The sequence below is a fragment of the Sceloporus occidentalis genome, unplaced genomic scaffold (genome assembly GCF_023333645.1).
Source record: "Sceloporus occidentalis isolate IW3139 unplaced genomic scaffold, rSceOcc1.0.p SCAF_3, whole genome shotgun sequence".
In the NCBI taxonomy this organism is placed as follows: domain Eukaryota; kingdom Metazoa; phylum Chordata; class Lepidosauria; order Squamata; family Phrynosomatidae; genus Sceloporus; species Sceloporus occidentalis.
Genome location: NW_028316983.1, coordinates 74,726,938 through 74,743,016, shown reverse-complemented (window position 1 = coordinate 74,743,016; position 16,079 = coordinate 74,726,938). Strand labels below are relative to the sequence as shown.

Genomic DNA, 16,079 nt, shown 5'->3' with positions numbered 1-16,079 from the left:
ATGGATGTTAGCCCAAATTTAAAGAGGTATCTGAGATGTTGACCCCATCTCTCAAACGTGTTTGGAAGCCGTATAGGACCTTGAGAGTTCCAATTAAAACCTGGCATGAATTTACCACCCCACTGACACTGAGGCCTTTCACTACCATTGTTGCAAAACACTGCACCCATCTGCTAGTTGACACCCAAAGCTGTCGTATTCTAGGCAATGTGGAACTGGTCTGGCCTCATGCTTTGGGGAGCTAAAGGGCACATGTCTACAAGTGAGACAGAAAATTGGTTAAACCCCTCACATCCTTTTTTTAAAAAAAATGTCTTCAGTATGTACATCAAAGCCCAAACATTTGCTTCAAAGGCAAAATGATGGGGAAATGTCTGATTTTTTTTTTGTCCACAATGATTTGTGACCTCAAAGATACAAAGTGTCAATACAAAATGAGCTGCAATTTATCTCTTGCTGTTTAATTACAAACGAATAATTTAGTTCACTGTCACTGGACTCTGTTGGGGCACATAATAATGCATGGCAAGTTGTTATATCAGGAATACATTTATGCAAATAAAAGGAAAAATGTGTAAGGCAAATATGTAAGTTACTAAACCCTCACACTGACAGGGAGTTATACTAGATGAACTTTGAGGTGCCTTCCAACATAAAGAGTCTAAGGTTTGCAGCAAAGAATGCCAATCATTGCCAGAATAGGGGATACCTACCTCAGCCTACCTCCTGTTGGCTTTAGACCACAAATACCACAGAAGCTGGAGGGCAGATGGACACTTCCACCTATGTCTGATCCAAATCCCAAGATAGACCCACCTCCGGCAATTAGAGCACCTTCACCTCCAGATGAACCACCAGGGGTTCTTTTATGATCAAGAGGATTCACTGTCTGGCCAAAAACTGAGTTGCTGCAGTCATAACTACAAGATGATAGAAGTAAAGCCTTTTATTTTTCTCCAGATTATTGGACAATTATATGTAGAACAGAGACAGAGCAGAGGAAATTAATTTTTGAAAGCAATTCATCACAGCTACAATCCCAAAGCCTACAAAATATTTAGGGCCAAAACAGACTGCAGAAATAATCCAGCTTGAGACCACTTTAACTGCCCTGGCTCAGTGCTAGGGGATTCTGGGAACTGTAGCTTTGTGAGGCATCGAGCCTTCTCTGTCAGAGAGCTCTGATGCCAGAACAAATGACAGTTCCCAAAATCCCCTTGCACTGAGCCAGGATGGTTAAAACAGTCCCAAAATGGATTATTTTTGCATTCTGCTTTGGTTACCTTTACAGTCATAGCAAAGTTTTCCATTCTTGTCATTCAAAAGTAACTACAATCATTGCTTTAATTACTTTCCAGAAAATCAGAATGCTACAGGAGGAGCCAGTGTGGTGTAGTAGTTTGTTGGACTAGGTGACTGGAGACCTGGGTTCAAATTCCCACTCAGCCACAGAAACCCACCAGGCAAGTCATACTCTCTTAGCCTCAGAGGAAGATAATGGCGAAACTCCTCTGAACAAATCTTGCTTTAAAAAAAAACATGATAGGTTCACGTTAGGGTTGTCATAAGTTGGAAACAACTTGAAGAAACATGACAACTACAAGCTATTGGCCTGTTGTGCCAGACACATCCCATAACTATAAATATAGTCGACACAGTTACATTTACACCTCAAAGGGGTGATATTATCCTTTCTTATATTAACATTATATTGCAATTTAGAGTGCTTTCACACAACAAAGTTATAGTACTATGATTCCATTTTAACTTTGATGGCAATGTTCTATGGAATCCTGGGATTTGTAGTTAGGCGAGGCATTAAAGCTCTTTGGATGAAAATTCTAAAAATTCTGTCTTAAACTGCAAATCCCAGAGTTCCATAGGATACACCCATGGCATATAAATGGAATTATAGCACTAAACTTTGAGTAGTGTGAAAGGCCCTTAATTAGACTTTTTATAAAAAGGGAATTAATTACAAGTAGCATGTTATTTGTAAGTAATTATTTTCAACTGCTGAAAAGAAAACATAGATAAACTAGGCATTCCTTTCTTATATTACAACTTTCAACACACATTCTAAAAATTAAAATGTATTGAATTCAATGAACTTTCTGGTCTGGCTTATCAGAATTAGATGAATCTATTACTGACAAAGTAATAATGAATTCCCTATCAATCTTTGCTGGACATACAAAATTCTCAGGTCAAGTAGCAAATAACATGTTGAGAACAGAGAGCTAGAAAAGGCATACATGTTTTGTGCAAACTGTACTTGGGTACATGCTTGCCAAGCTGTGTACCAAATGTTTTTCTCAGGTTGGAAACAGGCTTAATTTCTATTGAATCACAAATATGGATATATAAATTAGATTATTGGTTAAAGATGTTATTTACTCCCAAAGGCCTAGTCCCCTTGACTCTTAATGATATATTTCAGTCAAGATGGAAAATGCTGGTTGAGAAAAAAGTGCAATCCCTGGGCTTCTCCCAAGCTGTTATTCTAGCCAAGGGGCACATAAAAGCCAAACAGAACATCCACCAGCACATACGGGACACTGAACTACAAAATTACATAAGTGCAGCCTCTTTACACTCGACTTTTAAAGACAGTGGGAGAGGTTTTGTCCTTGCTGTATATTTGAAAAATCTAACAAATCCAAAGTATAGGAAAGCCTTTACCCTGGCCAAATTTAACGTACTTCCATTGGCCTTACTTGCAGGAAGATATAATAACAAACCATTCTGTGAACATTTATGTCCTTGTGTCTCTGGGGAGGTAGAAACAGTGGGGCATGTTTTATTGTATTGCACCTTTTACCGGGATCTGTAGCATTGTTTTATAGTACCAATTTTACAAAAAATACCAGGTAAACCTGATGCATTTTACATTGATTACCTTCTGGCCGATCAACAGACAGGGATTACAACCAAGGGGGCAAGTTTTTGCGTTGCTGCAATAGCTTGTAGACGAAAAATGGTGTCTTAATTTTTAATTTTTACTCTATCAATTTAATCTAGTATTTGTATTTGAAGTGATTTCACTCTATATAGTTAACTGAATCTATAGCCTCCAAGCTGTATTCCTATTGTATTTGTACTATACTGTTTGCATTTTTTTCTCCCATTCAGCATTGTATAATATTGTACTTTTTCTATTGTTTTATGATGGTCATCGACTGTAATAAATTTCATTTCATTTGCTTATTAAAAAAGAATCAAGAAAGTTCCACAGAAGGCAATCCATAATAATATTCATAAATGTAGATTTCCATCAATTCATTCTATACAAATCTACTTTACTAGCAAGTGCTGCATCTGACAACTTGGAGAGTTGTTTCCACACAAAAGTGAGTTTCTGGAAACACGCAATGTGCTTTCATCAAGATGATCTACTTACTGACATCCTAGGAGCAACTCAAAATTATTTATTCTTCTTCTTCTTGTTTAATTCCAAATGCTTTTTAGCTTGAAGTCTATCTACTGAGGAGAATAAAGCAGTCTACCACAATCTGGTGCCTTCCAGATATTCTACAACTCTAATAATCCCCCAGCCAGCATAGTTGGCTGTAGGGTTATGGGAGGTGTCATTCAACACATGTAGGAAGCCAACTTGAGTCCTGGGCTCAGAAAGAGAGAGAGAGAATGATTGAAATAAATAACAAATAACAAAAATAACAAAATAAAAAATAACAAAAATAACAAAAATAATAAAAATAAACTTGCTGTCTGTCTTTCTTTTTAAATTGAACTAATAAATTCAGTACAGATGGGCTGAACTGAACCTGGGAAGAAGTATGTGTTATATTAATGTATTATATTAATTATGCTAACTTACTTGAATAAAGATTGTGAAACATTGGTGAATACAAATGGATTTGCTCCTTGCCTCTTTAACACCTTGACCAACACACTGTCCTCTTCTTGAAGAACATTGAGGGACTGAGCAAAGCCACATGTTGATAAGTGGCCCTAGAAGTAAAGCATGTCTGGTAAACACCTGAAATTCAACCTCCTACTCCCAAAATAGTGAGGGAAAGTTAATGGAAAGTTAAAACAAAATTATGAATCAATTCTGTTTAATAAGAACTGTTGTGAGTGGGCCTCAGCCACTGGGCAGATGAGTATCAGAGTTCTTGTTAGTATCAGGGCCAAATGTTCAGGTGTCCAGTGATATAGAAAGGGTTAATTGGTATTAGTGACTTTGCTAGATACTCATTTGCATTAGGTTGGTAGTTTGAGACTGGAAAAATATATGAACATTGTGGAGGACTGAGGGAGTGAAATTTCTCTTTTAGCTGCTTGCTTGCACAGCTTTCATAGCTAATGTAAGTAGAGAAATGGATCACACTTGAACACTTTGCTTTTCTTTGTTTGCTCCTGTACTATATAACCCTTGCGAGTCCATCAATCTCACCCAGGGGTGGGGTATATTCCAGCCCAAGGGATTCATAACCAGCCATGAGGAATAGGTCTGCTATTCAGGGATAGTCTGGGAAGAATTAGATGTTTAGGGGCCCAATTCAACCACTGACCATGAGGGGGATGCTGCACTACAACAGCAAAAGGGCTGGAATACTTCTCAGATAGTTACCATCTGCTCCATCATTTACCACCAATAGAGTTTATCTAATAAAACTAATGTATGTATCAGTGTTTGGTACCAAACAAAGTTTTAGGGAGGCTGGAACTGCAGCCAGTTCAAGCACAGATCAACAGCTGTCAAGTAACATCTCCTGCTTTCCTCTGCCCTTCCTTAAAAGTGTGCTTAGCATACACATCTTCCAAAAAATGCCCACCTGGTGGCTGGGACATACCAGGGCCCTTTGCTACTGCCCTATGCCATTTTATATATAAGGATTTCTGAATCCTTAACTCATCACATGAGGTCATATTGGCACTCCAATAGTTTCAAATTTTAAAGCATTTCAGATTTGGGATTTTTGGATTAGGGATGTTCAACCAGCTGAAAATTCAATAGATTTTTGTAGTGTTGAGTTCATAAACTGTACCAACAACAATGCAATCCAAATTTGCTGCCAGAGTCATCTTGCCTTAGGAAATATAATTGTGTGTAAGAACTATATCATATGCACAACTGTATACTGCATTGCTCTTAAATGCCCCAGCTTGAGTAGATTGGCACTTGACATCTGTCCCCATTTCTAGACTATCACTGCAGTTCATAGATATGGAATCACCTTGTATCCAATGTGGTCCTTGATACTGACAGGGATGCCATACAGTAAGCCCTTTTGCGGCTGCTCTTTCATTTCCTGGAGATGTTGCTCACATTCTGGAATAAAATTGCGCACACAGTTCACCTCCTGGGTAACTGTTAAAGCCTTTTCCATGAAAAATAAATGAAGAAGAGAAATCATCATCATCATCATTATTTAGCAACAAAACTATATGTATCTTTGATATACTGCTCTGTATCCTGCAGAAACCTGAATCTAAGATAGCTTTCTTGCCTGTAACAACTGCCTGTATTGCTACCCATGATTCCTAGAATCTACCTTCTATCTCTTATTGTCTACCTATAGTAATGTTAGCCAGCATGGTGTAGTGGTTTGATCAATGGACTATGAGTCTGGCGAGCAGGGTTTGAATCCCTGCTCAGTCACCCATTGGGTGACCTTGGGTAAGTCACTCTCTCTCAGCTTCAGAGCATGGCAATGGCAAATCCCCTCTGAAGAAACTTGTCAAGAAAACCCCATGATAGGTTCGCTTTAGGGTCACCATAAGTCAGAAAGAACCTGAAGGCAAACTACATACCCACATAGCAATGTCTTGCCTCTGTTTTTGTTCTTTGTCAGGCTAGCTTTCCCCTGCCTCCCAACTCCATTCTTTATTCTGTGGGAATGCAGGAGGGCATAGTGTGTGGTAATGATTAGACTGCTTGACTGGAATGCAGGGGATCCAAGTTCAAGTCCCAACATGGATCTCAGTGAGTGGCTTTGGGCTCTCTTTCAGCCTGTCTAATCTATCCAACATGACTGTATTGGTGATAAAGTCCAGAGAGTAAGAGAAATGCAATTTCTAACACCACTACTACCACATTTCTTTGTATCCTGCTTTCCCCTCAAAATTGGGACTCAAAGTGGCTCAGAAATTAAAAGAACAATACAATTAAAAACATACAAAAAGTGAACATTAAAATAGAATTAAACTATTCACAGTACTAAAACAATTCAAACCTCAGATTTAAAGAATAAATGCAATTTTTAAAAGATAAAAAGCTCTTAAAACAGTTCAGTTAAAACAACACAGCATCCCTACCTGATTCTTTTAAAACTTTCTGTTTTGAAAGCTTGTGGAAATATAAAAAGGGTTTTCTGTAGTGACAGAAGGACAACAGAGAGGGGACCATTCTGGCCTCCTTGGGAAGGGAGTTCCAGAGCCTAAGGGCAGCCAACAAGAAGGCAATGCAATGGTGGTGGGACTGAAAGAAGGGCTTCTCCTGATGATCTCAGGGCCTGGGCCAGTTCATACAGGGAGATACAGTCTGCCACTTATTCTGGACTTGAGCCATAGAGGGCTTTTTAGGTCATGACCAGCACTTGGAATTGTGCCCAGAAACAAACTGGCAGCCAGTGGAGCTGTTTTCAACAGAGGCATTGTGTGGTCTCTGTAACCTGCCCTATTTAACAGTCTGGCTGAAGCTCTTTAGACCAGAACTGTAGAGCATGTTAAAGTAGTCCAAACAGGATGTTACCACTGTGGCCCGATCCAATGTCTCAAGGAACAGGAGCAGTTGGCACAGAATCTTAAAATGTGAAAAAGCAGTCTTACCCACCATAGAAATCTGGACCTCCAGGTTCAAAATTGAGTCTAGGAGTACACCCTGAGATTTCAGGGGGAATGTAATCCCATCTAACACAGGTTAAATCTCTATTCCCTGATCTGCCTTTTAACTGGTCAGGAGCACCAATGTCATATCTGGATTAAGTTACAATTTGTTTGCCCTCATCCAGTCCATTACTTAGAGTGCATAAATACTAGAGGAAAGGCAGGATAACTAATATAATAAGGAAGAAAGGACACAATATTCATTGAGGAAGTCTAAACCATGGAAATATGAACAACAGACATCCTTTGGAGGGAGATGTCTTGTGTCTACAGCCAAACTAATTCATCTTTCTCCTGAGGGAGCAAAACAAAGACTCTAACCAAATTCAGCTCTAATTCTGCCTAAATATATCCAGTAATTAAATACAAATAGGGTTAATATAATAACAGTAACCCAATTTCCTCTCGGAAATTGAGAATTTTAAATCATCTATCCACTGCACCCACACCTACAGTCTGACCAACTTGTTGAAAAGTAATGGAGCTTAACTGAGAGGAATCCTTAAAAGAAGAAATCACTGAGTTTGCAGGACTATGCTTTAGATAAGAAAGGGGATTCAAGGAATTCAGGGGGGAAGAAACAAATAATAATAATAATCATAGTAATAATCATAAGGTTTATTTATATGCTGCCCAATCACTGGGATTCCGGGCGGCTTACAACAGAAGGGATAATGCAGGCAATAACAATAAATATGAAACAATAAAATCTCCTACACTGTAGAAACAAATTCTACTAATCCGGGGAGATGGGGGAGGAGAGGGGGATCGTACACAAATTTACTTCAGTAATTAAATTTGTATTCTGTTTTGTTGTTATTATTCAATGTTTAGGCTACCTTGGAATATGTGTATTTTTTCTGGTAATATAATAAGCTGTTTCATTCTTCTTACCTTCTCCATATAGCTGTAAAGGACACTTTCTGGAGACAAAGACCCTTCCTTTAGCTTCTCAGCCAGCTTTGCCAAAGGCAGAGAAAGGATATATGTGGTTTGTATTCCAAGATTCTGAAAGAAGAACATAAACCATAACAAATCTCACAGACTCCATAGAGCAGTGGTTCCTGAATTTGCGTCTCCAGATGTTGTTGGACTCTTAGAATACCTGACACTTCTGAAAGTTGGGGCTCAGCAGCTTCCACAGACTTTTTTGGACAACAATTCCCAGAATCCCCTAGCCAGCATGACCAGAGGGTATTGTGGTCCAAAAAGGTAACTTTCCCAAGCTCTGATTGTATTTGCTTGCCATGTTAATGATAAACATGATGAGCCTGTGAGAAAAAGAAGGAGCAACCCAAATCAAGACTGCAAGCAAACATGGCAGAATACATAGTGATTTAATGCCAAACTTTCATGTGCTAAGTGCTCAAAGTCCTCTGCCTGTATCTGTCACTTTTGCTTTCTCTAATCCACTATTTGTTAAAAAAAACAAACCAATTTCTTCCCACTAGGTTTATAATTATTAAATTTGAAAAGTTCCCACAAAAAACAAAACGAACAAAATCCACATTCCTCTATATTCTGAATCCCACTATATAAAATGTAATACTTACATTTTTCAGTTACACATTTTGCAAGTTCCTCTCTGTAAGTTAGTTAAAATGTTCAATGTCCAAGAAAATACCAGCATTTAAAAATCTGAGCATACTAAATATTTCTTCACTGAAATTCTCTTGTTTACACTCTACATTGAAATTCTGTTCTTCCATTAAATAATTATTCCAGCTTGTGTAAACAATTAAAGTCCTCAGTGAGAAAATCAGATGTGTGCACCTTCATTTAGTGAATGCATACCTGCTGTTTAAACTCCTTGACAGCTTTTCCCATTTGCTCCAAACCATGGTCTCTCTTCCTTCTTGCCTCTTGAATTTGCTTTCTGATCCTTTTCTGTCTCATCCATCTCAATGCCAAGAAAGCTGTAGATGAGCCACAGACCAGGGCAAGGACAATACGAAGATCCATTTTCATTTGCAGACATGGTTCGTGGATTGTGCTGGAAGCACTTTGAAACATTGTGGAAACAGATCACTGGCCAGGGCTAGTCAATCCTGAAAATTGGTACAAAAATGTGAGGGCCAACCAATTAATTCCATCAAGCTAACCTGCATGTGCCATAATCATAGCACATAGTAGGAAACATTCTTTGCCCATTACTGGATAGTTCAACAAATTCTTTTAAAACTTCAGCTTTACTCCTAGATGAGTCTACTGCAGAAATGTGTCCAAAAACAGATACATTAATGATTCACAAAGAATACAAATTATAATGCATTATCTTTCAACCCAAACCAATGGGAGAACTGATCAATTAGTTCTGTTCAAAGTTCACTCCAAGACTGGCAATGTACTATGGATGAAAATCACAGAAAAAGTCAAATTCTGCAAGAACTACAATCTATTTTCTGGAACACTAAGAAAAGCAAAGTGAGATGGGCAGCCAAAGTGGCAGATGCCCAACCACCATAAGATGTAAGAGCAGCCCAGCTGGATCAGAGCAAAGTTCCACCTGGCTCACTGTACAGATGCTGGTCAGCATTATGTATGCCATTCTTTGTTAATGTTGTTCTTGAAGGCAGCAAGGAATAATTTTAGCAATTATCTTCTCACTGTGAGAACAAACTATTCATATTTCTGGATTTGTTCTGCACAAAATTGGTAGACATTATTTTTATGCAGAAAACAGGATTTTCTGTGCAGGATACATGCTGTTTTCTGAAGCAAAAACAGCATGTGGAAAGTTTGTGCAGAATAAGTCCTGAACTGAGATGATTCTAGGATGATTCTAGTCAGACCTTGATCCCTCTCATAGGGGTTTACTGTTACTCGAGAAACACTTTTTCCGACTATTTTTGGAATAGTTTTAAATATTATTTTCATCCTTCTCCAGCCATATATTATTCGCCACATGGTGGCCTTCTCCTGCTATTGCACAACAGCAACATACAGCAGAGAGAAGAAGTAGCTGGTTGATTTAGTTCTGTGGCAGCAGGTAACAAGTATTAGGAACATAGGAAACTGCCTTATAGAAAGGCCATTTGTTCATCTAGCCCAGTACTGTCTGGCTGTTCGGAAATATTCTTCTTGCATTGCTTGAAGCTTCCACCTCACTTGGTCCTTGAGAAGCATGAACATCATGATGAGAGACCCCTGTTGCAGCCTGGGTGAAGCGGTCAGCACAAGTGCTCTTTTATGTCTACCCTGAAACATTTTGTTGCAGGTTCCATTTGGTACACCTGTTATGCCAAGCATAGTCCTATCTTTTCAGTTGATTTTTCTTCCTCAACCTGGCTAAGTTGTTGCCCATCACCATCTTCAAGCAGCAAATTCCAGAAACAAATTTTGCTTTGTACATAGAGGAGCAATACATTTCACTGAAAGACACTGACTTCCAGAAATGTGAGGAGGATAAAAAGTCCTCATTTCAGTTCCTCCAAACCATGTTTATTTTAAACTACTGTATCTGTCTGAAAGAAGATTTTACATTATGCTTTATACATGGGCTGGAGAGAATGAAAAGTAAACCTATGCATGAGGAAAGGCTGAGGGTGATTTGTTTAGTTAAAAACAAACAAACAACAGTGATAGGAGAGATGCATAATGGGCACCCAAAATTGTTCCATGTAGTGACAAAGACAGGTATACATAGACAAACATCCCTTCAGCATATACAGAAAGACCTAGTGCTGGTAGCATGGACGCATACTGAATAATATGTATAATATATTATTGTACACAAGAGTAAAGTGCACAGCAGTACACAAAACGTTATTGCTGGACAAGCCTCAGTGTTCTCCTCTTGTCTCTTGCCATCCCCACCTTGATAGATGGACAGATATTACATTGAGCAAGTAGCCCGTAACTAGCTTTTGCCCAGCTCCACAACAGTATAACTCAAATTCTTCAGTCTCACTCTTTCTCATTCATTCTTTTTGTTATCTCTGCAAAATACAGCCTTACCTTCTCCTCTCACTGCCATCACATAACTTGAAGTCTACAATCTATTCAAGCCATTCACATCGGGTGGGACCACACCTACTGGTTGGGCAAGGCCATTAGGAAACTGTCACCATAGGAGAGTGAGGCTGTGAAATATTTTCTCTTTTCCTTTCTGACTACCCTTCCCTCATTTTTAAAGCAGGTCAAATAGTAGAAAACCAGAGGGGATAGGTGGGGAAAGGCAATGCTGGGATTTGTTCTGGCAGACTGGGGAGCTTATTGCAGGAGACAAAGCAGCTTATCGCACAGGTCTTGGGGAAAGCAAATGGAGCAAAGTGGAAGGGGCGGGAAGAGAATGGAATGGAACAGGGAAATCACCCATATTACTGCACAGTAGAATGCTGCCGATGCTGCCAGAAGTCCCCGGTCCGTTCCCCATCCGTCCCACAGCAGCTGATTTTCAAGAACTGTTCAGAATCGTTCTTGAAAATTGGCTGCTGTATGGGGAAACAGATTGGGGACTTTCAGCAGCATTAGCAGCATTCTCCCGTGTGGTAATATGCGTGATTTCCCCGTTCCTTTCCTTTCCCGCTCCCTTCCATTCCGCTCCATTTGCGTTCCCCAAGCCCTGTGCAATAAGCTCCTAATAAAGCTCCAAGATAACAGTGCATTCGATTCCCATCTCCCGCATGATATTACTGTTGTTCCATTGTTATAGCATGGGAGACCATTGTAAGAGTGGTTCATTTTACTTACAAAAATAATCAGATAATGTTCTCCTTTAATGCTTCCCATTATGTTCCCTGTGTGAACTTCAATAGAGCCTCTGAGGGAGAGAGAAGGCTGGCCCAGTACTATCAGGGGCTAGCCTGAAGAAAGAGGCTCCTCCCTCCCTAACTGTCATCTTTCGGCCTCTGAGGGAGAGAGAAGGCTGGCCCAGTACCATCAGGGGCTAGCCTGAAGAAAGAGGCTCCTCCCTCCCCAACTGTCATCTTTCGGCCTCTGAGGGAGAGAGAAGGCTGGCCCAGTACCATCAGGGGCTAGCCTGAAGTCGAAGAGCCCTCCCTCCGGTCCATCTGCCTTGGTCCAGGCCTCAGAGGGAGAGAAGAATGCTGGACCTGATTCCCTCCCCCCCTCACCATTCCCTTCTCCTTTTGTGTCGTGTCTTTTAGATTGTAAGCCTGTGGGCAGGGAACTGTCTGTTATCCCCTCTATTGTAAACCGCTCGGATTCCCAGTGATTGGGCGGTATATAAATAAAACCTATTATTATTATTATTATTATTATTATTATTCTCTGCTTCTTTCGGTTGGTCACCGTAGAGAAAAGCCAGATTAGCCTAGCCTTAGCAACAGCCAATCATGAGCGATCCGACAGTAGCCAATGAAATGCTGGCTGGGAGGAGATAAAAACCCCATTAGTGGCAGTTGGAAGGTTAGATATGGATTTGGTTTCAAGCAGATAGGGATCTGCTACGTCCAGAGAGGGACAGTTGTAGTGAAGGTTGCAGGATGAGACAGGGATGGTTAGGGGTAGAGTCCAGAAAGTGAGGGGCTCCCTACTGGTACACATCCAGAACACATCGAGAGAGAGAGAGAGAGAGAGAGAGAGAGAGAGAGTTGCTGGAGTGGGATACCCTGTGAAAACTAGTTAGCCTAGTTGGCTAGAATAGAGATAGGTTTGGGAAGAGAACCCATTATCAAGAGTGTGAGAGTTTTAAGTGAAAATAGCTGATATTCTTTAGAGAAAAGAGACAGTAAAATAACCTAATATAAGGACTATGGGGGTTTCCTGGATAGAAGTAACTATTGTTCTCTGGAGAGATAGAGTTGTAAAGTAAACTATAACTGTAACAATGTAAAACCAAGAAGATAAGACTATGGGATAATAAGTGTATAAAACCTCTCACCAAGTAAACTACTGTCAAACCGCTGTTTAAATAAAGTTTTGTTGTTGTTCAAGAAAGACCCGCCTGGAACCTGAATGCTTACCACACTACTGATAGTTCAAACATATTGTGGGGTTCAAATGACAGTCACAAAGAGGTGACAGGATCACATGTCAAACAGAATGGTGATTAGTAATAAAACATCTTGACATAATTTGGTGACAGCGGTGGGAGAAAAAGGCCCAGGGTGCTATCAGCCAAAAAGAACAGTGTTTAAAAATAAGATAGTCGTCACAGTCAGTGGGCATGGTTTAGATGGGGAAACATACATAGTGATCAGAGATCCAGCCTCTATCCAGTCTGTCACTGTAATGCTACAATGAAATGGTGTTTTATTCTTTATTCCACCCCCCTCACTCAATCACATGTACACACAGATGCTGTAGTGAAGGGGCTCTCCATTTTCAGATCTGAAGGTGTCTCTGGTAGTGGTTTGGCTTGGGGTTTTTTAAGCTCAGAGACATCAGCTGCTACAAAAAGAAAGGAAGAGGAAACTTTTTGTACCAAAAGGAAAGAACAAAGTGAGGGGGCACTGTTTCTGCAGCTGGGTGTGTTTGAGGGAGAGAGAGAAGCTGGGCCAGAGACCTGCACAGCATGAGGAAGAAGGAGGGAGAGGGACCCCAACTGGCTTTTTATTTGAACCACACTGCACTCAGGTGGAAGGCCGCTTTCTTGTGTTCTCTGCCTTGTCCTTCACTCCCTCCTCCCAATGTAAAGGAAACAATGCAAAGGGGCAGGGATAACATCATGGAGGAGGGTTATGTTATGTGCAGATGTTGTTTGCCATGGTTCTGGAGGTGTGCAGGGTAAGAAAGCTACCCTGTTCAACAGCATTTTTACAGAGAATGTAATTATAGCAGGACAGGGTCCCTGTGTGATAAGCATCTTGCATTGGTTCAGAGAGTACTTCCACAATGCAAACATAGTTCAGTCTAGAATTTCTAACAACCTGAGGCAGACATTCAAAGACAAAGACTTATACTTTTGCCTGGCAGGGAATAAAAACAAAACTGTATACCTCACTACCTTTCCCAGAACAGGATGTATTCCTCACAACGCAGTGCAAGAGGGCTTCAAAAGGGAATTTTACTTGATTTTTATTTCTTCATAAATCTTATAATCTGCTTACCAGTTTAAAAATTTATCACAGCCAGTTGATGTCAGGATTAAATACATATGCTCCACTGAGCTACGAGTAGGAAAGTATCCAGTACGGTAACAGCAAAGGTGAAAGATATGTCATGAAATGGCATATATATATATATATATATATATATATATATATGAGATCATTCTACTGCAGGGCAGATTTAGCTGTAGTACATATGAGGAAGAAGACCTTGTTTCAGTCCTGTTTGGCTGCTGAACCACACTTCTAAGTAGCTTTGGAGGGTGGGGATTCACAGCTGGGAAGAGGCAGAAATTAACTCTTATGATCACAGAGTCAGTGTGCTGTAGTGGTTTGAGTGATGGACTAGGATTCTGGGAGAACAGTCTTTGAATCCCTGCCCAGCCATGGAAACCCAGTCGGTGAGCTTGGGCAAGTCACAATCTATCAGCCTTAAAGGAAGACAATGGCATACCTCTTCTGTAGAAATCTCAGTCACTAGGGAGATTATTCCACAGGAAATCCACACCGGGATAGATGCGGGTTGTAACCATCCGGAACAGACCTAATTATGTGGTCAGGAGCCAAGGCAGAAGGCAGCCCATATCCAACCTGGGCTTCTCTGGCAACTTTTACTGAATGGGATTTTTCCATTCTTGAAAAGCTGCCAGATAAGCTCGGGTTGGATACAGGCTACCTCCTGCCTGAGCTCCCGGCTGTGTAATAAGATCTGTTCTAGACAGTTACAACCCGTGTCTATCCCAGCACAGATTTCCCATATAATAAACTTCTTCATGGCAATGAAATATAAAGGTTCAGGGATGGCTGATGGCACAAAGCATTGCAGGAAAAATAATCTTAGGGGTGTTGGGAAAGGAGACAATCTTCCCCCTTCTCTTGAAGTTTCTACTTCACCTAGAAATCCTTCCAAGAAAACCCTAGGATAAGGTTGTCATAATTCAGTGCAATTTGAAGGTTGATAATGTGAACAGCAAAGGTGGCCACAGGAAAATCATCAGTTTTCTGATAGTACAATGGTAACTGAAACAAGCACAGTAGTAAACTCAAGAAGCCAACACAAATGTTTATTTGCAGATACAATGAATTCCTTCCAAGCTCCTTTCCAACAGGCTCAGATTTTCCTCCTCCCCCTCTTCTCAAGCGAGACTCTCTCTACCTCCTTCATGAATCGAAGACACAGTTCCTCCTGCCATGGCAAGGCCACGCATTGGACTGCCACAGGGAGCCCCACAGCACCTTCCACAGCCTGCAGGAGAAACATAAAACAGTGTAATATTATGAAGGTTAGTCCATTACTAAGGGTGCAGGTGAGTTTGAGTCTGTAGCTCTCAAAACATTCAAGAAATCTCTAAATGTCATGCCACTCTTAAAAATTGTTGTGATGTTGGCTGTGTCTGTATACATTATTTGCTGATTTAGCATGCAGATCCACCCCCCACCTCAAAAAAGCCATTTGCTTTCCCCATTTCTGGAGCTCCTCTTGAGCATGGTTTTGTCAACCCTGGGGTTTTCAACCTAGAGAAAGAGGATACAGACAAGTCACAATTCTCATTTTAGATTTAAGGATGTGAAATGGTTTAAAATAGCTAGAGTTTACAAGCCAACAACAACATGGCTTCTGATTGTGGTTTTGAGATGTTTAAAAACATGGTTTGTTTCATTGAGAATGACAAACAAACAACAAGAAGCCAGAATTCAACAAATCACAACCTGGCTTATATGAACCTTCAAGCTCACCCTGGATGCTAACTAGATCTGGCTTCATTTGGAAATGTTCAGAACATATTTTAAATAAATATTAACAGACAGGTGACTCATGTTCTAACATATGCCTGCATGTCTAGTTTGGACTTTGAATTAGATGGCATAGAATTATTCGTACATATGCCAAAAAATGTTAATAAGCATGTGATCTTTCAGATTTTATTCCAAGATCAGGTTTATTATAAAAAATGGTCTTATAGCAAATATGTCACATTGAATTAAGACCCTTTATTCCAAGTTATCACACTTAGGGCTAGTCTACATAAGTGTATAATGCAAATTGCTGTGGATTGTTTGTACAGGAAGCTGAAGACAGTTAACTGTGCATCAACAGTTAACTGTCTTCAGCTTCCTGTACAAATTTGCATCTATTTGCATCTATCTCCCCACCCCATCCCTTTTGCCAAAAATGTGCAGTCATCTGAATCCATGCACAGCAAGTGGACAGCC

General features: G+C 40.2%; 2 protein-coding genes across 2 annotated transcripts in view; both read right to left on the bottom strand.

Annotated features, from left to right (window-relative positions):
• Positions 1 to 8,853, bottom strand: part of LOC149316240 (vitamin D3 hydroxylase-associated protein-like) — a 28,811-nt gene extending 19,958 nt beyond the window's left edge. Inside the window, exons 1-5 of the mRNA XM_089515073.1 lie at positions 8,647 to 8,853; positions 7,747 to 7,860; positions 5,202 to 5,345; positions 3,839 to 3,972; positions 714 to 920 (exon numbers count right to left, since the gene is read on the bottom strand). Of these exons, the coding sequence (XP_089371199.1) occupies positions 714 to 920; positions 3,839 to 3,972; positions 5,202 to 5,345; positions 7,747 to 7,860; positions 8,647 to 8,820 (773 nt within the window). The 5' untranslated portion in view covers positions 8,821 to 8,853. The remainder of the gene's footprint in view (positions 1 to 713; positions 921 to 3,838; positions 3,973 to 5,201; positions 5,346 to 7,746; positions 7,861 to 8,646) is intronic.
• Positions 8,854 to 14,915: 6,062 nt separating this feature from the next.
• The window catches only part of LOC149316239 (vitamin D3 hydroxylase-associated protein-like), a 38,017-nt gene continuing 36,853 nt past the window's right edge, over positions 14,916 to 16,079 (bottom strand). The window contains exon 15 of the mRNA XM_089515072.1: positions 14,916 to 15,111. Within this exon, the coding sequence (XP_089371198.1) occupies positions 14,977 to 15,111 (135 nt within the window). The 3' untranslated portion in view covers positions 14,916 to 14,976. The remainder of the gene's footprint in view (positions 15,112 to 16,079) is intronic.